This window comes from Camponotus vicinus, unplaced genomic scaffold (assembly GCF_025532165.1).
Source record: "Camponotus vicinus isolate PSW18456_S1 unplaced genomic scaffold, iyCamVici1.0 SCAF_4, whole genome shotgun sequence".
NCBI classification, from domain to species: domain Eukaryota; kingdom Metazoa; phylum Arthropoda; class Insecta; order Hymenoptera; family Formicidae; genus Camponotus; species Camponotus vicinus.
The window spans coordinates 15303078-15329638 of NW_028141976.1; the positions used below are offsets into that span (position 1 = coordinate 15303078).

General features: G+C 31.9%; 5 protein-coding genes and 2 long non-coding RNA genes across 8 annotated transcripts; all 7 read left to right on the forward strand.

The window, feature by feature from the left end:
• Positions 1 to 306: 306 nt before the first annotated feature.
• LOC145970817 (uncharacterized) lies at positions 307 to 1603 on the forward strand. Its single transcript, XR_014438620.1, has 3 exons — positions 307 to 465; positions 739 to 833; positions 1112 to 1603. It is a non-coding gene; the product is annotated as an uncharacterized LOC145970817 (long non-coding RNA).
• Positions 1604 to 1880: 277 nt separating this feature from the next.
• LOC145970197 (uncharacterized) lies at positions 1881 to 4836 on the forward strand. The gene is made up of 4 exons (XM_083096745.1): positions 1881 to 3271; positions 3412 to 3522; positions 3692 to 3829; positions 4086 to 4836. The coding sequence occupies exons 1-4, from the start codon at positions 2611 to 2613 to the stop codon at positions 4778 to 4780; spliced, it is 1605 nt and encodes a 534-aa protein (XP_082952871.1). The 5' UTR covers positions 1881 to 2610; the 3' UTR covers positions 4781 to 4836.
• A 2873-nt stretch (positions 4837 to 7709) lies between these two features.
• LOC145970968 (uncharacterized) lies at positions 7710 to 8946 on the forward strand. The gene is made up of 3 exons (XR_014438704.1): positions 7710 to 8036; positions 8319 to 8569; positions 8652 to 8946. It is a non-coding gene; the product is annotated as an uncharacterized LOC145970968 (long non-coding RNA).
• A 2018-nt stretch (positions 8947 to 10964) lies between these two features.
• On the forward strand, positions 10965 to 14828 carry Osi17 (DUF1676 domain-containing protein Osi17). Of its 2 annotated transcripts, none has more exons than XM_083096237.1 (5): positions 10965 to 12290; positions 12447 to 12679; positions 12765 to 13011; positions 13073 to 13490; positions 14041 to 14828. In XM_083096237.1, exons 1-5 carry the CDS (start codon positions 11645 to 11647, stop codon positions 14177 to 14179), a joined length of 1683 nt encoding a protein of 560 aa, XP_082952363.1. In that variant the 5' UTR covers positions 10965 to 11644; the 3' UTR covers positions 14180 to 14828. The 2 variants fall into 2 exon arrangements, with proteins under 2 accessions (XP_082952363.1, XP_082952364.1); XM_083096238.1 differs by having other exon boundaries at positions 13088 to 13490.
• Positions 14829 to 17700: 2872 nt separating this feature from the next.
• On the forward strand, positions 17701 to 18901 carry Osi18 (DUF1676 domain-containing protein Osi18). The gene is made up of 3 exons (XM_083097264.1): positions 17701 to 17822; positions 17982 to 18337; positions 18503 to 18901. Exons 1-3 carry the CDS (start codon positions 17719 to 17721, stop codon positions 18781 to 18783), a joined length of 741 nt encoding a protein of 246 aa, XP_082953390.1. The 5' UTR covers positions 17701 to 17718; the 3' UTR covers positions 18784 to 18901.
• Positions 18902 to 20798: 1897 nt separating this feature from the next.
• On the forward strand, positions 20799 to 21870 carry Osi19 (DUF1676 domain-containing protein Osi19). Its single transcript, XM_083097263.1, has 2 exons — positions 20799 to 21105; positions 21307 to 21870. The coding sequence occupies exons 1-2, from the start codon at positions 20908 to 20910 to the stop codon at positions 21850 to 21852; spliced, it is 744 nt and encodes a 247-aa protein (XP_082953389.1). The 5' UTR covers positions 20799 to 20907; the 3' UTR covers positions 21853 to 21870.
• A 2561-nt stretch (positions 21871 to 24431) lies between these two features.
• Osi20 (DUF1676 domain-containing protein Osi20) lies at positions 24432 to 25589 on the forward strand. The gene is made up of 2 exons (XM_083095937.1): positions 24432 to 24987; positions 25336 to 25589. Exons 1-2 carry the CDS (start codon positions 24432 to 24434, stop codon positions 25587 to 25589), a joined length of 810 nt encoding a protein of 269 aa, XP_082952063.1.
• Positions 25590 to 26561: the final 972 nt, after the last annotated feature.

Consider the following 26561-nt stretch of genomic DNA (forward strand, 5'->3'; position numbering starts at 1 on the left):
ATAAATGTACCAAACACGTAGTTGATACATATTTAATAAAATGTAAAAGTAGCGTATATATTCTACCTTGCGTATAAGCTTTTGCTAATTTTTTCGGTATCGTAATTGTTTTAGTATTATTGTAGACTCATCAAATTTTTAATAAGGCGAAGATTTAATACAATATCATATATACCTTGCCTCACTAATCTTTTCGGTACCTATTTTTTTTTTTAGTATATTATAAAGTTCAAATTTCGAGCGCTCTACTAGCGACAGATAATTAAAAACGCATGCGCGTGTAGTCACATTTAATCGGTATTTCCTAACCTTAAACAATTGTCATCTTAAATGTCCCGAGTTTTCGATAACCTTTTTCGTAATTAAGAGTGTTTTACGTAAAATTGTGAAATTTTCACGAAAACAATCGAAGCTAGAAAGCCCCTCTCCTTCACAATTACCTTTAAATTAAACAGTGAATCAAAGGTAAGTTCTTATTTTGCAAAGCTATTCATTATTAATAATTACATCATTGTGGTTGTTTTTCGAAATTAACAATTTCTGCTAATTTTTTCTGTCTCTTTCGACACTGTAATCATAATTTGAAACAAGTATCGATTAATAATACAGAAATCGTTATAGCATTGTATCAGAAATAGTTATATTATACTACAGAATAGTTATATTGGAACAAAGCATAAATGAATATCGTTTATGATGGTAATGTGTATAATATTATAAATTGATATATATTTGTAGCTGTTGTTCGTTTATACGACGCATATTCAACCGAGGAAATAATTATAAAAATTATGATCAATCGTCCAAGCTCCTGCACGTGTTCGTAGAATTGCGTAAGTAAACATTATTTTTTTTAAATATTAATATTTATTAGAAAAATTGTATATATCAATTCAAAGTTTTTTTTAAGTAATTTGTTTCTAATAATCTTTTATGATATTCATTATGTTTTTCTATTCAAAGTAAACATATCAAATGAATATTGAAAGATTGTACGTTTCTTACAATTATATATATTTTAGAAATTATTTTATTATATATTTCTTTATTATATTTCTATATTTAATAATAACTATATTACATTAAATATTAAATTTATTGATTATTTCAGAAACAAACAAAGAAACCAAACTGATAATATTCAAGATCAACATCTTCAAGAATGATGTACAAAAAATGAAGATACAAATATTTAAAAAAAATCTGCATCATAATGAACATTAGAATTTTGTTTTTTATTTGTTATAATTAGATATTTTTCTTTTTTTAATTAAACTATGTAACATACATGTATGTAACATGTATATAACAAACAACAGATGTTTCGTTCTTAAGTTTGTGCAATCATTAATATAAATAATTAATATAAATATTTAATATAAATAATTATGCGTTGAACATTAAAGATCTTTTTATAATTATATTTTAATGTTTATTAACAGTATTTTATAAATGTTTATTAAAAGTATTTTATTATATTATAATAATGTTTTCTTAAGAACTAAAAAATATAATATACTATTTATCTGAAAACATTTTGTACAAAATGTAAAGCTATATTTAATCTTTGTATTAAAATAAAGTTAAAAGGTACTGAATGAGATATATATGTGTTATTTGCATTTCTTCAAACTTTTTATTTTATTTAGTTTCGGAAACAAATAAAATATAAAGTTTACAGTAATACAAATACTTTATATCATTAATATATTTCTAAATATTAACATCAAACATTTTAAAAATATAATTATATAGTATCGGAACATTTTTATTACTTTAAACTTTATGTATATATATGTGTATATATATATATATATATATATATATATATATATATGTATGTGAATATATGCTCCTAACAGCATACATGTCCAGGGAACATCCAGAGACAGCCAGAGGACATAAAACATTCTCTGGCTATCCTCTGAATGTTTTTTGGACATGTGTGCTATTAGGAGACTCACACAGTCAAAATACACAGTACATTGTAAACGCGTATTTGCAATATTACAGATACGTATCAAATACATAATTTATGTATTTAACACATATCAAATTGTATATAGTCATATGTATGTGATATATAACGTAAATTACGTATCTATAGCGCGGACATTTATTGGTATTAAACATGTATCTGGTACATGATTCATACGTATTGTTACGTATTTGCTATATAGTAATATTTCACATTTTATGTATCTGCTGTGTATCTGAAATATAAAGTGCTGTGCGGGTAATATATGTCAATAGACAATTAGATCCATTCTAATTACTGGTTATTATTATTTTATTCCGATTGGATCTGTGATATTTTAATGTGAACTTTAAACTTGTAATTAATTTAGAAGTGGCACAAACTATTTCATCTTTGAAATGTTCTTATAAGCGTGTCAACGTAACATACAATAGCAGCTTGTAATACTGTATCCGGAAACGTTTGCTTTAACTATTGTGTCTAGTTGTGGCTGAAACTCAATGAATGATTTCGCCTGTTCAATCTTATTATTAGAAGACTACTTGTTTCTCGCTGCAAGTAATGACAATCGTGACAAAGCATCGCGAAGATACCACGAATGACATAAATCCCAATGTATATAAACGATTGCGATGATCCAGAGATCAGTCAGTGTCAGTCAGTGCAATTCTTCTAAGGTTACCTCCGTCATTTATCATCGCCATCAGTATCGATCTACGTTAATTACTCGCCGTGCAAAAGTGCGTGAACCTATGTTCGTTCTTTGTCTATTGATTGCGTGCGCGATCCATGCGAATGCGTACGAAAAGAATGGAGTCCGAAATATCAAGGATTACATCCTTGACATGGAGTTGCGCAAGGCGCCAGTCGAACGTCGAATATTTAATCTCAAGAAGAATGGCTTTAAAATCGACGTAAAGGTAGTTCCATCGCCCAGAAACGATTCCATGAAAAACAAGGACGACGATTATTTTCCGGAGTTTCCCGTAAAGGACATAGGCAAATGCGTCATTGAATTTTCGCTCGGCTGCATCAGGAAACGTTTCGTTCGTTTCTTGGAAACAATAACTCGCCTCGATGAAATTACCTTGCTCGGACAAGACGTGAAATTGGTGAAGATCAGAACAATAAATAGATCGGATGGTCGAGCTTTGAATAATACGGACGTTAGCATCGAACGTAGCTTGGATGATTTTTTCAATTCTTTTACTCTACGCATCACGTTGCCTCGATGGAATAAACGTGAAAAGAATCAGATCGATTTAATGTACGACGAAACAGCTATAGCGGAAGGTTAGTGCGAAGAACATTAAAACAAGATTGTAATATAGATACGTAATATACGTAATATAGATACGAATATCTTTAGATACATTTTTACAATTTTTTAGGAAATTCTTGTTCTTACAATTGTTGAATATAAATTGTTACAGGACGAGGTAAGAAAGACAAGTGTGGTGGAGGGTGCGGAGGAGGTGGTAAGGGTGGCAAATGCCAGATGATGATGATGGGCATGATAATGATGGTCAAAATGAAGTTAATAGGTATAATATTATTTTTTTATATTTTTTATATTCTCTTGTTGCATCGGACACATATTTTTCATACTATTGAAATATTATATACATATTTATATTCTATAAAATTTTTATAAATATCATATATCAAGATATCTTATTATAATAAAATAATCTTAAATACCTTGTACAATAGGATTGATGGCAATGAAAAGTATGATGATGGGAGGTATGTCTCTAATGCTTTCTATGATGATGTTGATGAGCAAATTTGGAAAGGGCGGAGGCGGAGGCGGAGGCGGCGGTCCATGGCAAGGCGGAGGTGGAGGAGGAGGTACGATTATTTCCTTTTTAATATTTTTATGTTTTGCGTCTAATCGTTTAAATCTAAACACAATTAATCTTTTAATGTTCGCACTAATTTACATTAGTTGGTGCTCTATTATAAAATCATAATCACAAACTTTGGTAATTTAAAAAATCGTTATAACAGCGATCTTTTAACAAAGTAGTCTGTAAATAACAAAACTAAATATCTTTGTTGAAACTTTTAATAACATCTACATCTTTAACCTGGTAACACTTTCCAGGACAACTCAAAGAAATTGTACTGCTTACGAAAGCCTCGGGTGGTGGTGGCGGTGGCGGACCTAGTGATAGTTATGGTGCACCTCCACCAAGTAGTTATGGTCCCCCTTCAGGAGGAGGCGGCGGCTATGGGGGCGGTGGGGGCGGATGGGGTCGCAGCTTCCACAAACGGCCGATGATGTTATCGTACGACAAAGTGATTAAGGACGAGACCGCAGATGATGGATCTAATCGCACCCCGATGATAGGAGAAGCTATGTCGGATGCGGAGAGTATTGATTATCCAGACTATCAGGACTATCAAAAATCACCATCAGAAATAAGCTCAAATTCCATGATTTCTAATTTGAATATAGCAAACTATAATACTTTTCACGAATATGGGGACGCCAATGTAACTGCTGATTCGGTAAAAAATAATTCCAAAGACGAAACAACAGTAAATACAAAGGAAAGAAGTTTCATCTTTAACAGAAATCCATCTATCAATCTCGTTAACGTAAACGAGCAAAATGTTGATTCTATAACAAGCACAAATCAACCTGATGTTATCCATAAAAAAGATATGACTTATGATGAGTGGCAGGCTACAGCTGAAAAAATAAATCACAATAAGGTTCCGTCAAATTCAAATGTAAAAATTGAATTACAGACCGAATCGCATTCTAAAAATGTGCCTTTGTTACGTGGAATTTAGATATATTGTTAATAGTATGGCACATTATTGTGTATGTATGCTTTTAAGTAAAATATATTGTAATCGTTATATAATGATTGAAAAAATGTATTTTACTAATATATATATTGTTTACTTCTTTAATATTTTTTATAAGAAATTTTTGAATAAAATTAGATTAAAAATTATATAAAAGATAGATATATTAATAAGAGGAGGTATCGTTTAATTTTTTAATAATTACTACAATTAAATTTAATAAAAGTTAATAATAACATATAATATTAATTTAATAACTAATAACCATTATAAACTTTTTGTATTTCAACAATTTTTTCATTGTCTATCAATTTTATTTGTAAGACAGTGGCGCAATCTTCTGAAGAGTCTTTCAAGCTTTTTCCAAGCGACTTTCTAGTAAGTAACCGACCTTGAATGTTGCCGGAAGTGTACGGAATCCATTTTATCTGGTACACTTGACATACCGGTTGAGAGTCTTTGAAGAGCGTGAGGAACATCGACACTAGGTGTCGAAGGTTATTCGTATACTCAATCAAATTCAAGATTTAACAGATATATGTGAATCACTCTTTGGAGAAAGATAGATAAAACATATTCGAGGTCTATAACGGTTTTTCTCTTGCGTCATGGTCCACAAATTTCTATTTCTTCGACATTTCACGTGTACCTTTCATGCTAAAATCGGCCGCAATTATTTACAGTCATCTTTTATTTGAAAAGCATTTCTCACATCATCAACTTTCCAATGTTAGCGTTTTTTTGCCAAATTTATTGATTTGCAGGATATTTATCCAGGAAATTTATTTAACAAATAAGTCTATATTTTATAAAGATAATTATAATATAAAAACGTTAAAAACTTAATTAATCATTTGAGAAATTCGTTGAATTTTTAAATTTATAAATAATGTATAAGTTTAAGTCCCCAAATTTAACCGACCTATTCTGAAATTTACAAAGAAATTTATATAACGCTCGTAAAGGGAATAATAAAATAAAGATCTTCTGCAAATATATATAACTTTTTATAAATTAATCCCTAAAAAGTTCAGTAAAATATTATTTAAAGTTAATTAATTAACTGCTATATAAATATATATTATTCCTTCAAATATATTTGTTTCATTTTTCTTTTCAAATTATCTAATATAAACTCAGTTCGGTGTTTTGGTGAACTATATACATGACTAAATTCTTAAGTCATGTCATGTCCGAACTCTTTTTACTAGCGCAATGATCGACCCACATTAATGCATTGACCATCTATTTGAAATTCCCGACGCGTAACTTTTTCGGTGGCAGCGTGATTTGATTTAAAAAGAATAACGGCAGGTGAATTTATCTTCAGTTGTCTTGGTGGACAGCGGCGCGAGTATGTGCCTTTATGGTCGCGCATTTGATTTTCTCAGGATGCTCTCCTTTAGTCGCTTTGATGAGGAAGCGCCTGCTTAAACCACGAGGTCATCTGTCGATTACCGTTAGGTAGCCCACTGATCAACGGGATCCCGCTCCCTTTCGCGATCGGGAAAATCGGTGAAAGTGTTCGTATCGTCCGACAAAAAGAGGGTTTCCTGTCCCGGAAGTAGGTGCGTCGCGTCTGAGGATCGGTTGGTTCACTTTCCTATGTTGCTGCATTTCACGATGCTATCGATAATTGTTGAAAAGATCTATATGCGGGATGATAACTAATTCTTAATCTACAATTAATTATATATATATATATATATATATATATAAATTATATAAATTATATATATATATATATAATTATATAAATTTTATATATATATATATATATATATATATATATATATAATTTTGAATATATAATTTTTAACGACATTTACATTTCCTTCTCTATTAAAAATATAAGAATTTGTGCATAATTTTTTTAGAGAAAGGCAATAATAAAATCACCGAAGTAATTTTTATTTTTTTTACACTATGAATTTGTTTGAAGGAATAAAAAATTCTAATTTCAATTTTCCGTTATATTTACTTTCTCTAATGTTAACTCAAATAATATTAGTTACAAGAATATGATCGTTTGCTTTCAATATTTATTTCCGTGTACATATTTAACACGATGTTTCCGTTTACTTATAGTTTACTCATATGTACTCTCTAAATTTCTTAGAGTGAAGCTTGCACTCGAAAAATTGAGTGACTGGTCAAATCACTCTAGTTAGAGTGATTTTTCACTCATAGGAGTGAAAAATCACTCTAACTAGAGTGATTTGACCAGTCACTCAATTTTTCGAGTGCAAGCTTCACTCTAAGAAATTTAGAGAGTATATCTGTCACAAAAGCCAAAAGCCATTTCACCGTCTCACTTTGTCAGTTGACGTAATGGATAAATTGGACGGTGGTCTATGCCGCATAATATGAGACAATGCGTAGTATGCTATTTGTTCCATCAGAGATGGTGCGATAATATTATATTTGCATGTTGTCTGATTTGTAGGAAGAAGTGTAGGAGATAGGTAAGTAGGTGAATAAATGTCATCGCTCTTTGTTAAAATCTGAGAATCTAAAAAAATTATGATTGAATTTCTGACAGTGATAACAATTAATTTTTATGATATTTTATCTTAATATAATAACTATAATATCTTATTATAATATAATTAACTTAATTAACTATAATATCTTTATAAAAAATTTTTTATCTTTATAAAAAATGATTTAAAAAATAATATTCATGTGCTATTGAGAAATAAAAATCTAGTGTTAAAAATTAAAAAAATTAATATACATTTTTTAATATCTTTTTAAAACTATTATTGAATAATAAATTTCGATAGACTTTAAATAGTCATCAATTTCCATACAATACATTTTTCTTTAAGTGGTCATAAAGCTTAAATTTTATCGCTCACCCAATATGTGACATGTCCCAGTTGCTTGGTTCACTTTGTGCATGTACAAACCAGTTTCGATGCACCGCAAATACTTTCCGTTGGGGTTACTATCGCCGTTGAAGTTTGCGTTTCTGATTTACGAGCTGACAATTTCCAACTATCCATTATCCGAAATACTTTCCAATGACATTGGGATATGTAGCGGATTATTTGAAATATATCAGTCGCACATGTTACGAACGATTGATATATTTCAAATAATACACTACAGTCAGACCGGCACAAATTGCTTCCTCTTTTCGAGATCATTGTATGCCATAAAATAATAAGCAGAGAAAAAGAGAGATTGGGTAGGCCAGTAATGTACACACACACTGCAATCATTAGGATCACTAGTAAGTCCATCAAATTAACCTCTCTCAAATGTAAATTTCAACGGTATAATTTGCACTGTAATAACATAATAATTTTCAAGGGAAAATTAGAATATGCATAAGAATAAATTGCTTGTGGCTGTGAACTATAAGATAGATTTTTTAATTGATTAGCGTACTTATCTTAGAAACTTTATCATCATAATTAAAATGAAATAAATATATATATACTTTCATTAACTTACACTTAAATATTAATTGTTTATCAATATATGTTGCTTTTATTTTCGCGAAATGAAAAAGCCGGTAGGTCTTGTCGCCCGTATTAGTATATGATAAATTATGGTCAAGACGTAACTGGGTTACGTTGGAATGTTGAATGAACCTCTTGTTCCTCCATGGATATCGAGAGCTCAGAAGAAGCGAGGTAAAATAAGAGAGTGTGCGCGTGCACGTTATATTTTGTATTCGTCAACGGAGGCAAGACAAATCTTCGCGTAGCGGAACGAAATTCTCAACGTGAAATCCTGTTTCCTTGAATGCGTCTTGTGCGTGTGCGTACGATCGCTTTTCGGCAGCAAACGCGTAAGCCGGTCATGCACCTCAACCTACCTACATAGTAGCATCTTCGATTAGTGGGTCAATGGAATTCATCCGGTCCACTCGCTTTGGCTTGGCCCACCTGATCAACTGCTCGGTCAATTTGTACTGCAAGATGATGTCTCCAGAAATACCCCTTAATATTGAAAGGACCTCTCCACCGTTGGACTCGGGTCGATTTGACTAATCAACGTGCCACTTTCAACCTGATTTATATGCTTATATGAAAAACCCACCTATGTGTGCAAAAAATATAAAGTAACAGAAACTGTTATAAATATTATTGACATATGTAAAAATATGTTAAAATTTTGGAATATAATGCAAGAAGATAGATGTAACCACTATAATGGGATTTTATATCCCGAGAGAAAAATTGTTTTAACAATTTAAAATAAAGAAAACTAAAAAGCACTTTGTATAGATGTAATATATGATGCAGATATCATAGATATATTAATCATTATTGCATTATCGAACTGTCTATAAAAATATCATTAGTGAAATGAGGAAGGTATTATTATCGAAATCATCTAAAAATATCATCTAAAAATATCATCTAAATATATTATCGAAATCATCTAAAAATATCATCTAAAAATATCATCTAAATATATTAGCAAGATGAAAATGTATCTAATTTTCACTTAAATAACTTAGTATAGATTAAATATGTATTTAATACATCGTAGTTGCTCGCTGGAATAATGAGAACACCTTCACCAGGAAATCCATCTAGTGAAAAGCCTGAGAAAGGCGATTGACGAGTTAAATGCAGCAAAATAATGCTTATCCTCTGGCTTATGATATTTTATGTCATATCAAAGCGTATAGAGATAAACATCGTAAGAACATATTTCTTCCAGAAATTGCAAAATCATCATTTCTTTAGGAATTATGAATTATATTATTTCACAAGGTAAAAGCATATCACATTGTTGAATAATAAGTGAGTTTTTCTTCGAATACTACTTGCGTCGACACAATTTTTGTCTCATTACAATAATGATTATGCACAAATGGAAAGTATTATGTTTTAATGCACAGTCTTGTTTTAGATATCAATAAAAAAATAAAGTGTATATGGCGCGGTATTTGCATGCGGGAAAAGCCACTTAAGCTTCATCTGTGATTCATTCATGAATGCCTTATTACATTCACGGATCTGAAAGTGTGTTTCCGTTAATGTGTCTGCTTACTTACATAAAATTTAAAAGAATCTAATTTATCGTCAAATTAAATGCATATATTAATTATCTGACCACTTGTCGCTGCCATTTTATGCTAAAATATTTTGATAAAAAACGTCAAAACATTTTTTTAAATCGCCGTTATTGCTGATTATTTAATATAAAAAGTGATATCTGAAATGTATCGTAGAAACTTATATCCTTAAGAAAATATCTATTTATCAGGAGTTCAAGAAAAAATATTCTTATTTTTCTTAGACATATTTTCACACAAATTACATGCAAACAGTAAACTACAATTAAAAAAATATATTTATAGAATCATTAATATTCGCAAATAATTGTTTTTATATTTATATTCAAATGTGCAGTATGCAATGTGTATTTTTATATACATATGTGCATCTAGATCCATTTTGCAATTAAATATTGCTATGTCTAAATGATTTTAACATATTAATTTTTCTAATTAGAATAATATATTAATTCCAGGTTAGAGTTTATAACTCCTACTCATTACGTTGGTGCATGGATGAGAAAGTTGAACTATATTTTCACCGGAACACGTAGCAGACGAACATATAATTCTGTATGGCCGACCACGTGACAATTCAACTATATACTTGCTTGTGAGGAAATTTCTCGTTATTATCTTTTGAAGAAGAGAATTGTGACTGACAGTTCATGAATGATCGTAATTAATTTTTTGATAAAAGTGACATTGCATGTTACTGCATAATATATGTTTATTATGTAGCTTAATTGTATCTCACAATCGCACATGTTTACGTGACATAAAAAAATTAATAAAATATATAAAATTGAATCAAAATACGTAACAAAAATATAAAGCACAGCTTTCTAGAATTTAATAAAAGTTGTTAAGTTAAATTTCATCTTCGTGCAAGCATCTGGAGATTTGTATTGACAAAAGTGCAATTTGAATTTTAGTGAAATTTGAAATCATATAATACATTCGACTACATAAACATGATAGAACGCAAATTGTATTCAAACTTAAGCGAAATAGTATGTCCCATGAGCTGCATATTTATGCATCTGACCAGGTCTTTGGCCAGGAGCCCAGCGGTCTTAAACGTGCGTATAACCACGTATAACCACAAGTCTGGTCGGTTGCAGTCCGAGAGGAGACGATAATGACCTTCCACGGAGGAGCTCGCCAAGGAAGGAGTAGGAGGGTATTTGACACACTTGACGCTCAGGTGAATTGTAAGCGAGAACGGAAAGGCTCGTGGTTAGTGCGGAGCAAGAGATCGAACGGTGCACGTCTCGACGGAAGAGAGCGAGACGGACAAAAAGACAGGTAAAAAAGACAGGACGAAAGATGTGACATGTGACAACAGTCACGAGCGTATTACTAGCATGACATTTGACGTTTGCGATGCAACGTGATTGCAACGGCAGAGTCTGCCGATTGTATATCGCGCCGAATCGCCGAAGAGGCTCTCGCGAAAAGAGGATCATCGACAAGGGGTGGGAGAAGGGTCAGGTTTTCGGCTACGAAGAAGGAGGGAGGGTCGACGTTGAATGGCGAGATCTCCAATAAGTAGAAAGAGCATGTGATGACCGCGGGTAGACATCAAAGAATTCGACGTGTACGTGGACGAAGTGACAATGGCAAATTCGCAAAATGTAAAGTGCGCCGGTTTCAGTTATTAGATAAGTAATTGGCCAGTGGTACCACCGGTGGTGTACATTCAGAGCGTGCAGTGCTTCCGGTACGCTACCTCATATATTTCTGGTCATACAGTTAAAAACCGAGTCAAATATAAAATATATACATTAAACGTAGTTAATCTTGCAAAAGTGCTATCGAAGATGCATTGGGAATCGACGTTGTTTCTGTTATGTTTTTCGATAACATTATCATATTCGAATCTGTTCAGTGTCGAGAAGCTCAGGTTGTATGCGAAGATCTTGAAGTTCGATACGTTGAACATCAACCAAACCGGAAACGAGCTTTGGCACGGACTCTTCAGAGACTGTGATAAGAGAGTGACATTTTCCTGCATACAAAAGAATGCGTATACGTATCTTGACAATGCGTTTATCGAGAGAGATAATATCACCGTTTTCGACGGTCTGATACTTACGAGAAATAATGTCACTTACGACACGTGTCCTAAAACGGAAAATCCCAATGATGTTCGTGAGAATCTCGTAGATGATGTCGACACGGACGATTGCGAGAAGAAAACGGCCGAGGAAGCGAAAGAGCAAAGTCGAAAGTTCGGAGATGAACTGAAATCACCACTTGAAGAAATCACGAACGCTTTACGACAAAAAACAGTGAAATTTTTATCGACACGAAATTACGAGATTCAACTTCCGCAGTTTTTTTTTGAAGGTGCAAAGATAAAGATAAGCCCGCGGGAGATAGACGAGAATGGAGCTCTTCTCAGAGTGGACTTCGGAAGTCAACAAGTTGCACAAGAGGAGGGACGAATCTTCTTTAAAAAAATCAGTAAGCATCTTTGACAATTAACAAGTATTATTATAATTTATAATTGTTTTTATTACAAGGACAGAGATTGCAATTAAATTAATTTAATTGCAATTAAATTAATTTAATTTCAATTAAATTGCAAAATTTATAATGTAATATTTTGTTTTATTTTAGGAAAGTTCATACAGAATAGATTGTTAACCAGCTTCTTGGCGCTTCTCTTAATTATCAAGCTAATTAAAGTGAAGTTCCTGTTCGTCATTCCATTTCTTTTCGGCGTGGGCGCTGCGAAGAAACTTTTCCTGAAACTGGTACTGTTCTTCATTCCTGCGTTCGCGCACATTTTCAAGCTCTGCTCCAGCTACTACTCGACCCACGCCACCAAGTATCATCATCATCATCATCAAGTATGCGAGTGCTTCTCTATTCCTCTCATCTCAATTTTTTAAATACATGTATAATATTTTATCAACAATCTTTCTCTTTCAATAGATAGCGCATCATCATCATCACGTGCCGGTTCCGGTAGCTGTCCCAACTTATTACGACAACCATCACCGCGATGATTTCGACGGTTACGATTACACCCACCCTCACGTTCAATACCGGAAAGATGTGGAAGAGTTAAAAGAATGGGGAATCGAACCTTACGACGAGCCTTACGAAGAGTCCAGTCAGCAATTAAACCGCGTGGTCCCAGCTCCAAACCCAGCTGCAGTTCCCGGTCTCGTGTATCCAGGTTCGTACAGATCACTGCAATATACATCAAACACAAAACCGATTGCATACATCATATCTAGATAATTCGATGACAGCTGCGCATAACTTGGCCTACTCCGGATATCTCAACGACGTTAAATACAATCGACGACCCGCGGCGCAGCCAACTGCCGCTGTACTTTCGGTAAATCCCGTAAATCTCGTATCTGGTACGAAGACGTCAGTGAAGAATCCTTATACCGTATTCGCGCCAAATGTACGGCCGAGTCATCAGAGACTCTTGACACCGGTTGCAACTGCCAAGAGCTCGTTCGTGTCGATCTCGCGACAAGAAACGGACGATGAGTATTATGGGCCGATAATCGCACGTCTGGACGAGATCTTCGGCCAATTGAGATTCTACGAAGAGACGTGCAGGGAGATGCTCGTTTGTAGCATGTACAAGAACCCGACGGGCTACTCGCCGCACAGTAACCTTGTGTCGAACGAACTTTCCAGGTAGTGCAGCTTATCGATTAAATCGCCGCGTATCACAAAGAGAAAGGTGGAGATCGCTCGCGTGCTCCGAATCACGTTAATCGGGTCATGTTGGCTTTAACTCTCTCTCTCTCTCTCTTTTTCTTTTTATTATATCGTTTCTTTTAACCGTTTCTTAATGCCGCGATTGTAAATTCATGCGTTGTATGAGACTTATCTAGTTTTGCATTGTGTTTTGCTTGGAATTCCATTAACAATAGGCGTAAGTTATAATGTGCTTTCATCGAGTCGATTATCCGCCAAACTAAAAAGTATTCCGTCGTATCCGGGATGTTTGTTGGATAACTAGCTTACGCATAATTGCAGCTTTTCAAAGATTAATTTTCTATTAATCACGTTCTTTAGATTGACGCGCTTATATTGAATCATTTTAATGAGCAAGAAAAATAATACAAATCAAACGCGACTTAAAATATGTATGAATAATTAAGATTCATAATTATTACAGTTTTCAAAAATATTATTGTTATGCTAATAATGAATCAGCTAAAATAATTACATGCATTTTCAGAGATCCGCAGGAACTCAAGAGCAGCATAATAGAGAGCGTGTACAGTCAGAGATTTTATAGATACGTCAACGCAGCCAGGCACGGTCAAGATGGTGGAGATTGCCTCAGCGCATATCCTTGTAACAATAATACTGAATAAATGTTATGCATATTAAACGTACAATTTATAATGACTTGTATTAAAATACGATAAACGGTATGCATTACATTTAGCAAATGCTAGTAGACATATTTGCTCAATAAGCTGGAAGAATTTACATCAGATAGATCAATATCGTAATGTTGTGTAATATAATATCGGTAAGAAAGAGAGACCGATGATACTGCCATGTATTATTTATAATAATATAATTTGTAAGACGCGCGACAATTTATACCTAATTTTCCTATTAGAAAAAAAATTGAAGCGTTTTGTGAATAAATTTGTTCGTCGCAGAAATTTTAACGATTAATTTAGTTGTAAGAAACTAAGTGAAATGTTGAATGTAATATTTATTGTAATTTATGTTAATTTTTAAGATTAAATTTAGTGAGGAGTTTAATGAGTGAATTTTGCGATGATGTGTCAAAATTTCTAAAGTTTATTGACACATTGTCAGCAAGATTACTCCAGGGGTATTATCACACATTATTAGATATGATAAATAAAATTGATATGACATTGAATTTTGTGGCATTTTAGAGGTTAAATGTGCTTTATAATTTTTAAGTAAATTTTAATGTAACTTAAAATATTCTAAAAAAAAGATATTTTAAAAATAAGAAATTCTATAAAGATTATTCTTTAAAGGCAGATATTTGATAAATAAAAAGAATATTTTTTGTACTATATGAATAGAATATATAATATTGTGTGACGTATAAAATATTTTTATTGTTTATTGTTTATTTGTAAAAAGAAATTTGTAAAATAATTATTATTTCATAGTGACTTTATATTTTCTATAATTATTTATTCAATGGCGTAAAAGATGTTTATTTTAATATTCTGTAATAATTTAAAACTCTGTTACATTTCCTGCATGAGGAAGATATGCATATGTAAAAATGTGATGCTATGTAAAAATTAGTTAACATAACATAATTTTATAGAAATTGAATCTGTTAGAGAGATAATTAATTATAATTATTACATGTGATTAATCGTTTAAAAAGAGAAGTACTATTGTCACAATTAATTGATGACGACAGATTTTTACTGATAGCGTCCATGAAGAGAATGTTGTAGCTACATTTGTCATAGATTAGCCATAAAAACGAATTTTTTACTTTTAGAGCGATTTATCTTTTGACATTTCTATTTTCGTGAAAGGCACAGGTTACAACATTGGCTATGGTGTCCTCTGTTAGTGTCATTTTGATACAAGCGTGATACACGACGGTGTTGAGATGTAGATCTTCCTCAATAAAACCACGCAAACATTGCCTTGTTCTAACAATTCTCGGATGCTTAAGATTTCGAACAGCTGATCAATTGGAGTTTCTTCTTCAGCTCGAAGAACTCTAGATATTACTTATTCGAATATGACTTTATGTCATCTAACATCTTGCACCTAATTCGTCGATTCCACTCTTGGTCATCAATTCTTCAACCAACTTGGAAATGTCTTTATTAATCTCACAACATTAGGCTTTGAAGCAGCGTAACCGGAAATAGTAGGAATAACGGCTATTACTTCATATAAGTCGTTGACACGCATAGATTGGGCGAAAAAATCATTAGATACATAAAGCAATAAAAAAAGATCGATGGAATTAATCGTTATCTGTAAAATATTATAATTTTACATCAGTTTTTAAAAATTTGTAGAATGCTTTGAATCTGTAGAATTGCGCTTTTAAAGTAAAAAGCTATCACATTTTAATCACATGTTGGAAATTTAGAAATAAAATAGATGAATTAAAATCAAAAGTATTTCTTTTGGTTTTCGATATTTATCAAAAAATGTTTAATTATATTTAAATTTTAACCATATTAAACTTTTTACTATACAATTTGAAATTGAATGTTCTTTACAAAATAAAATATTATAAGATATAGTTTATTTACAATTAATTCAAAAGAATTATTATAAAATGTTTATATAAGTAATATTTACAAATATATTTTAATTATCTATTTGATAAGTTGGCGTCAAAATTGCTTGGTTTTATAAAAGATCTTTCCAGTTGGTTTTATAAAAGATTTACCAGTTGAGTTATCTGAATGTTTCTGCCATCCTTATCTAGAAATACTAAAATAGTCGCAAAAACTCAGCAACTCGCTTTGCCTATGTAAAAAAAAACACAAGTTTTATATCTAATTGTCTCGATTGCGATATTATGTAGCTACTATGCTCGCTTATTATTAGTGTTGCCGAACGTAATTTATGCGCGGGAAGTTGAGCCGATTATAAGACGACTTTATTCTTCCTTATGTCCTCGTGGTTTGAGATTCTCTTACACTATTTTTAAATCTATCGTCTGATTTTCTAACTCTTCATACAACAGAATCTTTATTGCAACCAATTAAGTTTAAACACAGTCATGTTGATTTTGTTAAATTTAAAAATGATTTATAGTTATTAAATATGCGCTTTTGTAGTTATTTCGCTCTGTAGTTATTTCGAAATAATAATCATATTGAAATACAATATAATATAAAAAATATGTATGAAAAGACTATATATCAAGTAAAAGCTAAAATTCTATCTTCAATTGTATGAATCGTTAGTATGAAAAGGCACGTGAAGAGAATTGTATATATAAACAGGATCTAATTATATTATCGAAAATATAATTTAATGTTGTAATAATAAGTTAAAATAAAGAAAATTATGTACAAAACACAATTACATTTATTTTGAAAAAAGATACTTTTATTTTTTTCTGATTAGATAAACACAAGATACTTGAACTAATTTTACGAAATTCTTACAAATCAATATCAATTCAAATATATGTATAATAATCACATATATAATAATGAAAAATGTTACTTTAAATAACTTCTATTTCGCTAAAAAATGTTTATGTCGGTAAATCTGAGAAAATAAATTAATAATAATTAATAATAATTAATTATATATAAAATTAATAATAATTAAAAATAATTAATTAAACAAATTAATTATCATTTGTAATGTAGACATATTAATATTTGTATTAATATAATTTTATATATAAATAGTGTGTAAAAAGGTTTGATAAATTTATTAAAGGTGTAAATTTATTAAAGGTAAAAATAAAGATAAATTTCATTTTTTCCTTTCAATTTTTCATAAATATTATGTTGCGGAAATATATAAGAAAATCGCGAATTTATCAAAACTATCGTGACTTTACCGACATTTATTGAATACAATTTGCGTCAATATATTTATCTGAGTATTCACTTATCAACATATTTATCTGAGTATCCATTCACTGAGTGGACATATTCTAAAAATGGAAGTATAATAATATATGATATGGATGTCGAAATCGAAATCATTTCAGAGGGACGAGAGGGCGCTTATAGTTTGTGAAACCATCGACATCCTAGATAATAAGGCTTTCTTCTTTTCTTTCGGCCAGCCAGTAACACGTCCCTAATCAAAATTCGTCGAACGTACGCGAATGCCATCGCCTATAAAACCCCGTTGAGTTCGTTCGTACTGGCATTCGGTGTTTAGTCTTTAACCAATCGGTGATACCGCCATGAGGCTCTTAACCACTTTTGTGTCAATAGCTCTACTGGCCACCTTCACTGGTGCGCAACAATCAGAGACAACCGTCAATGTCTTACAAAAAATTTATCACAGGTATGTTATAATTATAATATAACCTAATATATCCTCATATCTATCATTTTAATTATTAAAAATTAATTTGCATCATATAAAGTCATAATTTACAAATTGTTTGAATCAGAACAGATTATTTAAATGTTTCATTTCACATATAAATTTCAAATGTTACAGATGCGCAGATAGTGAATCCATGTTATCTTGTATCAAACCGAAGGTGCTGGCTCACCTCACCGATGCTGTGAAACAAGACAGATTGGCAATTACGGAGGATTTAGCGCTAGTTAAATCCCGTGACGCGACGTCAGATAGTGCGGAAGATCTCTCGCAGTATGATGCCACAGATCCATCAAAGAGGAAACTCCTGCGAACATTGATGCTCGAGAAATTGGATGCTTACCTGTCGAGCCACCAACTTGAAGTTAAACTACCAGAAGCAATAGCAGAATCAAACATTGTTCCTAGATCTTTAGTTGATAGCGTGCCAAGGAGTCTTACAGTCCCTCTTAGTGATTCTTCTAATGGACAAGGTAAATTAACAACAAATAATAGACACATAATACACATATTTTTATCTATAATTTTTTTCATTAACATATAAGAGAAAAATACAGAGAAAAATAATCGTGAGAATATTATATTTTTAGAACACAATATTTCTTGAGAAACATATTGATTTTAATATATATTTGCAGGTCGTGGTTTCGTCAAGAAGGTGATGATACCATTCTTACTTGGTCTCAAATTCAAAGCTACCGCTTTAGTACCCCTTGCTCTTGCTCTGATCGCCTTAAAGACGTGGAAAGCGCTAACTCTGGGTCTCCTATCGTTGGTCCTCAGTGGAGCGATGTTGATCTTCAAATTGACTAAACCGAAAGTCGCTTACGAACTTGTTCACTACGGACATCCCCCTATCGAACATCCACCTCACTGGGATACCGCACCTCACGGACCTTACAGAGCCTATAGAAAATAAAATAACGTAGAAAATTGATCATCATTCTCATAGACTTATTTAATATTTATTGATTACATCTAGTATGTATATTTCATCTGCGTTACTTACATGTAATAAAAGTTTTCATATTGTTCTCAATCAATCAATTCTTGTTGATTATTTTTATCTCAATCTTCTTCAATTTAATGCAACTTATGTTCTTTTCCTTTAAAATGTAGCTGTAAGAATATTATTGCTTTAATATTCATAAGTTTAATAACAGAAAATAATGAATTCTTTAAAAAGATAGAGAAAAATATTAAAAATGTTATATGAAAATATATTAAAATAGAAGAAGTAATATGTTTGTTAATACTTTGCCTTATATTTTCGCATAATATGCGAACTTAAACAACTATATTTGAATCAATTATCACTTTAACTCGAGGTAACAAGTAAACATTTTAACAAAGATTATATATAATACATAAAAATATACGAAAGCGATTATGTATAAATATAAATACAAGTGAAAAAATAAAATAAAAGATTATATATAAAGATTTCTATGATATAAAAATGTTAAAACTCAATTTTTAGGTAGCTATTAGCTATTATGCTTATATGATCTGTACTATTAATAATACTTTTTCTCATAAATATTTGCTATATCTTTAAAAAGAAAATACAAAAATAATAAAGTGTTCTACCTTAACAAGCTTTTGTTGTCACATATAAATTTAGTTTGTCAACAATAAACAAATTAAAAACACATTTAAGATATTGATCGATATTTTGTTAACTATACGGCCTGAATGCTTATGCAAACTTGACCCAAAATTCCAATTGCCATTTTATTGTTACGACAGAAAAGAAGTCGGGCAAGACAAAAGTGTCTCTGATGGTACTCGATATGCATTTTCGTGCGAGAAACTTGCACGCAACTCGCATCACTGATATACCGTCGTGCTATTTTCCTTAAGCTCAATCGGGAGCTACAATTTAATAAGGTCTAACAGGGTGAAATTGAGATGATAATGACAAGAAAGAGAGAGAGAACATAAAAAGATAGAACGAAACATTGTATAGAAAGTCATGATCGTGGTATGAATGAATGATCGATTCAATGTCAATGTTACGACTTCGATGTCAAAAATAAAGGAGTCTTATTACGTATGTATATGTGATTCTCGATTACTAGTTATAAGTAGAAGAATAACTAAAATGAAGTAGATAGCTCTTTAATTTTCTGTCTAATTATTTTTTTGAAGTCCTATAATTGTTGATATATTTAATTCTATCATTTATTGTTACGTTATAAATTGATTGTATAAGACAACGAATTAATTATTAATTGTCATTTATCAATTCAAGAAATAGAAAATAATTAATTAATATGATTATTAATATTTCGCATTTATGAAAATTTATTAAGAACTTTATAAATAATTTATCTATTATAGGTAAAATTTTAATTTCATGCAATTGTTTGATGCTTTATAATATTCCACGAAATCTTTAACACAGATTAGTTTCTTCTTTCTTTAATATTTATAATAACTTTTTAATTCTGTTCGCTTTCCTATCACGACAAACTAAGTCCAATTAAAAATCCGGTTGCGTTCATTATCAAAAATTTAATTTCAGACCATGTGTCAAAAAATATTCCACGAACGTTTATCGTTGCAAGTAGGTCTTCTGATAGCGTCGATAGAAAGCAAACTGCTACTCATTAATATCATAAATTCCATTGCGTTTCATGATCGAAAAGTATGACCTATTGGCATATTGACGGGACCGCTACCCCGATTTGATATCGCGTGTAACGTGTCGCGCGATCTCACGCTCGCACAGTCTATCCTCCCTCATCAGGTAGTCGCGGCATGATCCACGGCGAGGCCTCAATAATCGAAGACCATACTGAACGAAAAGAAAATCCACACCCGGACGGAAGTGGGGGAGTGTTCGAGAGCGCCGCTACGCGACTCTTCGACGTGCATTGTACGATTCGACGAGATAGGCCTTCGTATAAATACCGTACTGCCCAACCCATTGGCATCAGTCGTCGTGTTGCGATCATTCCAATTCATTATCCACGAATCGGGTGTACAACGTGAACCTTCCTCACGAATCTTCAAACGGATATAATTGACTGCCAGCGCCATGAGGATCTTCATTTTGTGCGCCCTATTCGCGTTGGCTGTCGCGCAACCAACCAAGAACGAGAATTGGAAGAGTGCCATGGACGAGATGGTCGATCGATCCAGATCCGAATGCTCGCAAAAGAGCGACGAAATTGCTTGCATGAAATTCAAGGTGTTTAATTTGCTCGACCAAGTCTTCAGCAAGGATAACTTCAAGGTAGGTATATCAGTGATGCTAGCTTTTTAAAGTATTTCACACAGCTTTCATATTTTTATTCTAGTATTCTCGTTTTATATTTTGTTTATCGAAAATTTTGTAAATTTATTTACTCTCAAGCTATATATTATTTGATCATTTTTAATGAGATATTGTGTGCTTTGATAAATTCGCCGAAGTTCACTCTCTTGATTTATTCAGGTGTCCGAAACAATGGAAATTACACGCAACTCGCATCCTGTTGAAGAAGTATCCGCTCGTAGCGAAAGCTCCTTCCTTGACACTGTAGAATCCTACTTGGCCTCTCACGATGTGACCTTCAAATTGCCGCTAGACTCCACCGTGAAGGTGAGCTCGCGCAATATCGAGGACGATAAACTCACCTTCGACGTTAAGTTCGGTCAAGGCCGCGCCGTCGATGAGGCCCGCAGGTCCAAGCTGAAGAAGGTCATCATCCCTATTCTCGTGTTCGTCCTCCTGAAGGCGATAACTTTGATCCCCTTGGCCATCGGTGTACTTGGCCTGAAGGCCTGGAATGCCTTGCAGCTCGCCTTCTTCAGCTTTATCGTGTCCGTCGGTATGGCCATTTTCCAACTCTGCAAAAAGATCGCCGCTGATTCTCATCCTGCGCCCATCGCTCATGGACCTTGGGAGTATCAAGCTCAGTACAGATCTTTCCAAGATCAGGATCAGACCTCTTCGCAGTTGGCGCACAATCTTGCATATTCCGCCCATGCACAATCGTAATGTTACTATCGGCCTAATGACGCTTTTGTAAAATATTTAGTTTCCTATTTTTACTGTCTATTTAATAAATTATTATTGCAAATCATTTTATATTATAATATGTCTATTTGAAAACCTGCATTCCCAATACTATTTCGATACTGACGCTTAATAATAAAATTTACTCGGGGAAAAAGACAAAATTAGATCGTTAATCTATTTAATAAATTATTATTGCAAGTCATTTTGTACTATAATATGTCTATTTGAAAACCTGCATTTCCAATACTATTTCGACTGACGTTTAATAATAAAATTTACTCGGGGAAAAAGACAAAATTAGATCGTTAATCTATTTAATAAATTATTATTACAAGTCATTTTGTACCGTACTCATTTGAAAACCTGCCATTTGTCATACAATGCTAAAATTTATTTGGAAGAAATAGGACATTAAAAACTAAATATATAAGAAATTTTCTATTTTCTATGTAACAAATTTTATGTGCAAAATGCAATGATAATATTTGCGATGGTAGCTTTTTCCAATCTTTAATAATTTAAGTAAAATTAGAGAGAAAAATTTATTCGTACATAAAAAAATGTATTCTGTTAAATTTGTAAATTTTCTTTATTATTAAAACATGAATTTCTCTCACAATTTTGGGAAAAAACGTTGCATGAAACGTTGCATATAAATTATAGCTCTATATAATAATCTTTATAATTTGATTTTATTTCCTTTTGTATATATATGTATGTTTTATTGTTTCATTTTTTATTTATGAAAATAAAAAATTAAATAAATATTTTATATTATATTAAATATTTTATATTTTTGTATAAATACATATATATTTACATTATATTGCAATTGATTTGATAATATAAGAGAGAGAGAGAGGGAGGGAGAGAGAGAAAGATCTTTCAATTTTATATAGAAATTCATATAGAAATTATCTAAGATTTGTGTAACATATCCTGTTTCTTTCATTTATATGATATCATCTTATTGTTAGATTAGCGTTTCTTTTTAAGCCTACAAAAATGCTTTTTGCAATCCAAATCAGAGACACTTATAAGATACTTATAAGAGACCTACATACACGCATGTGATCACTTTCGTCTTTTACGAAAGTTAATTGGAAGTCACTACTTTGAAAGTCATTTCACTGTTTTAACATATTATGTGACTTGCAATTTTCATAGGAAAAAGAAAATGTTATTTTAATGTACACACCAAAACCGTGTCTAAGGATTAATAAATTATAAATATAAAATAAAACGTGTTGTTATAAAAATTAAAATTTTTTTAAAACTTAAATCTAATAACTTTTAATAATTAAAATTAAATTAATTTATAAAAGTTATTTAGGCTCTAATAAAAATGTGACAAAATAATAAGTGCATTTTAAAGAGAAAAAATAAGATAATTAATATAATAAATTAAAGGAAATAAAAAAATTGATAAGTGAATGAAAAATGATAAGTGAATTTCATATTTATATTTGCAATCTCATTTAACTATAGATGATAAAGATTTTATATGATAATAATGTGATGATTATTATTGACTTTTTACATTTGTTTCAACACTATTTGATATTTAAACTACAAAATCTAAACTCCTATTTAGCAAATAACACAACACTTATTATTATTTTAGAAATATTAAAATAAATGTCCAGAAATTTTATTAAAGAGAGCAAATATTACGTAAGCAATACAAAAATAAATAAAATATTATAATTTTGCATATATTTATGAATTGGTATTTAAATCAAATTCATCCTATATTCTATAAAAAATAAAATAAAAATAGTGCATAAACTTATACCCAACATTTTCATAAGCAAGAGACCATTGTTCCTTTATAATAAAATTTACACATATTATATTTACACTTCTTTCGTTGTGATTTATGAAATTATATGACAAGTGTACAACACCATAATCACAACGCATAAATCACTGTAATCATTAGAAAACAATATAACAATATAACATGATATAGAAGCATCGCATGTGCATCTCTTTAAAATTTCATTATACAATACTTGCGGTTTTCAAGAGTATTACAGGGATGACAGTTACTTATTCTGTTAATCTCGTAATCATAGAAGGCATACGGGCCGCTAAACGGCAGTTTACAACGAGGCAGATAAGAACACAGGCGAAAAGAGATGCCAGACGCAAGTTCCGTTTCCTGTATGCGTCGCATGCCATCGTGTACGACGTACGCGTCGCGCAACAATCGACACGTACATATACGCGTATTTGCCCGAGTGAATGGAAAAGAGACTCGCGGGGGTTCGACGAAGAGGGTGATGGTACGACGCTCTATGCCAGTGAAATTTGAATAATTTCCCTTCGATCGTCGATTCCCGGCATGCGTGACCGAATAACATAGTTTCAAGGGGAACAAATTAAATAAAAGGGGCAGGCCACTCCTCCGTCAGTCGCAGTTCGATCATCGGTCGCTCGCACGGGTGGACGATCGATTGTTTTTTTATTGACACGCGATATCGCGCGGTGAGTGGAAAAAGAAACGATTCGAAAAATTTTCCGCAAGACATCGAAGAAAGGAAAAGGATCCCGATATGCGATTGATAGCATCGATAAGCGCGATCGTTCTGTTGATCGGATCTTGCGCGGCCAATCAAGATTTGTTAACGAACTCCTTAAATGAGTGCATAAAGGCGGAATCATGGATATCCTGTTTGAAGCATCAAGTTTTGAGTTACCTCGATGAAAAGTTGGGAACTACCACAGAAGCGAGATCGCTCGAAACCGTCGACGAGGCGATTGTTGCCAGAACTATCAAGTATATGAAGAGTTTCGATTATGGGGTTGATTTGCCGTTTGTCGATGCTAGTTTAAAATATAAGCCTAGCAGAAGTTTGATTGATCTTGACGTCGAGTTTAAGAATAATGACGTAGCCACCAGTCAAGCTCGAGGACTTTTGAAGAAAAAGCTTTTACTACCGTTCTTGCTGTTGCTGAAATTGAAGTTGAAAGCTCTAATGCCCATCTTTGTCGCCATTATTGGATTAAAGGCATTAAAAGCTCTTGTCCTGTCGAAGCTCGCTATTCTCATCGTGATCGGATTTGTCGCTTTGCAGTTCTTCAAGAAAGGTGGCATGATGATGCCGGCAGGTATGTATTTATACGAACATCCCTAATGCTTTATATCGAGAATTGTGTAATATTTTATATTCATTGTATGTGTTATATGAGTAGGCTTGCAACTATTTCACGTTACAATCTTTGCAATAATTTTATTTTCTCTATTTAATTTCATAAAAATTGTTTCATTTTCTCATAAAAATATTGAATAATTTTTAAACAATTCCAATATTTAATATATTGAAGGAAAGTTATTTAAACGTTTACGTTCAATTTTTAAGGCAAATAATATCTCTTAATAGTTGCATGCAAAAAATTTCACATATGCATTTTATCTTTTCAATCAATATACAATAAAGTAAAATTTTTCGATCGTAGGAATGTCTATGGAACCGGCATCAATATATGGTGCTCCACCTATGTCCTCGACGACATCAAGCTACGACCCCGTCAATACGTGGGACGGCAACGGTCCGTATTCCCGCGTTTGGACGCCAACCAATAGTGTGGAAGCCCAAAATCTTGCTTACAGTTATTATTCACCCGGCAGCAGCTCGAGCTCGTACAGTTCGGCAGGCGCCCCTTCATCGTCCTCGTCCTCAAGCAGTTCAACGAATTATAAGTCGCTCTAATACCCAATTTCGATGACGTATCGATCGCCCGATGTTGCCCTCGAATGGATTCTCTATCACATGTCGGCAAAAATAAGACACGACCAAAGAAACGCCAAATAATTGTAAAGTAGATCGCGATCGATGCTGACAAGTCATATTTTGTTATTGAGAGTTCTGTATTTAAAGACTAGACTCCGCGTCGGCTATAATTATTTTATCGATTTAATAAAACCTTCAGCTCGATTGGATTAATTTATCGAGAAATAGTTGCACCAAGTAAATTTTCTATAAAAAAAATTTAAGAATAAGAAATATTTACCCCCTGACCAATATTTATAACACGCGAAATTTGGCGAAAAAATTACATTAAAATGATTTAAAGAATTATCATACAATCGCTGTTTCTCTTTGAGCGTATCACGTATGCGCTGAGAGATAATTAGCAATTATCATTGTATGCATAGGAATGTACAGGAAAGATATTCGCGATGATTATGATAATTATGATAATTATGATAATCGTCAATATTATCGCCGGATATATTTGCGGATATAACGTGAAATTATCATTTCTTTAGTAAACCTTTTTTATTTTCTGTGTGACAAGATTATTTATTATTATTGTATTTGTTAATAAAATAATTTCTTGTAAAAGAAATTAAAATTTTGTATATATTTATATATATATTTTTAATTTTAATATGTCTGTTAAATTTTTCTTTAACGTCCTCAAATACTAAACAAGTAATAAATAATAAATAAATAATATAAGAGATTAATCATAAATATTAAAAAAAAATTTCTCTTAAAAAAATTATTGTTCTTATTACTTAATTAACAATATTTTTCTAATTAAGCTCAACACAAAGTCAACATCAAATTGTTGTAAGATATTTATCGTGCCATATGTAAAGTCTACTATTGAATAATATAATTCGAAATTTGGAACATTTCAAGCAATTAGAAATGTAAATTTTGCTAATAAATCCT

Excerpts from the sequence above, each read along its gene's own strand:
- LOC145970197 (XM_083096745.1), top strand. The coding sequence starts at position 2,611 with ATGATCCAGAGATCAGTCAGTGTCAGTCAGTGCAATTCTTCTAAGGTT. Across the intron at positions 3,272-3,411 it reads CGAAACAGCTATAGCGGAAG|GACGAGGTAAGAAAGACAAG; the intron begins GTTAGTGCGAAG and ends AAATTGTTACAG. Across the intron at positions 3,523-3,691 it reads GGTCAAAATGAAGTTAATAG|GATTGATGGCAATGAAAAGT; the intron begins GTATAATATTAT and ends CTTGTACAATAG.
- Osi18 (XM_083097264.1), top strand. The coding sequence starts at position 17,719 with ATGAGGCTCTTAACCACTTTTGTGTCAATAGCTCTACTGGCCACCTTC. Across the intron at positions 17,823-17,981 it reads TTACAAAAAATTTATCACAG|ATGCGCAGATAGTGAATCCA; the intron begins GTATGTTATAAT and ends CAAATGTTACAG. Across the intron at positions 18,338-18,502 it reads TGATTCTTCTAATGGACAAG|GTCGTGGTTTCGTCAAGAAG; the intron begins GTAAATTAACAA and ends ATATATTTGCAG.
- Osi20 (XM_083095937.1), top strand. The coding sequence starts at position 24,432 with ATGCGATTGATAGCATCGATAAGCGCGATCGTTCTGTTGATCGGATCT. Across the intron at positions 24,988-25,335 it reads TGGCATGATGATGCCGGCAG|GAATGTCTATGGAACCGGCA; the intron begins GTATGTATTTAT and ends TTTCGATCGTAG.
- Osi19 (XM_083097263.1), top strand. The coding sequence starts at position 20,908 with ATGAGGATCTTCATTTTGTGCGCCCTATTCGCGTTGGCTGTCGCGCAA. Across the intron at positions 21,106-21,306 it reads TCAGCAAGGATAACTTCAAG|GTGTCCGAAACAATGGAAAT; the intron begins GTAGGTATATCA and ends TGATTTATTCAG.
- Osi17 (XM_083096237.1), top strand. The coding sequence starts at position 11,645 with ATGCATTGGGAATCGACGTTGTTTCTGTTATGTTTTTCGATAACATTA. Across the intron at positions 12,291-12,446 it reads AATCTTCTTTAAAAAAATCA|GAAAGTTCATACAGAATAGA; the intron begins GTAAGCATCTTT and ends GTTTTATTTTAG. Across the intron at positions 13,012-13,072 it reads TCCCGGTCTCGTGTATCCAG|ATAATTCGATGACAGCTGCG; the intron begins GTTCGTACAGAT and ends CATCATATCTAG.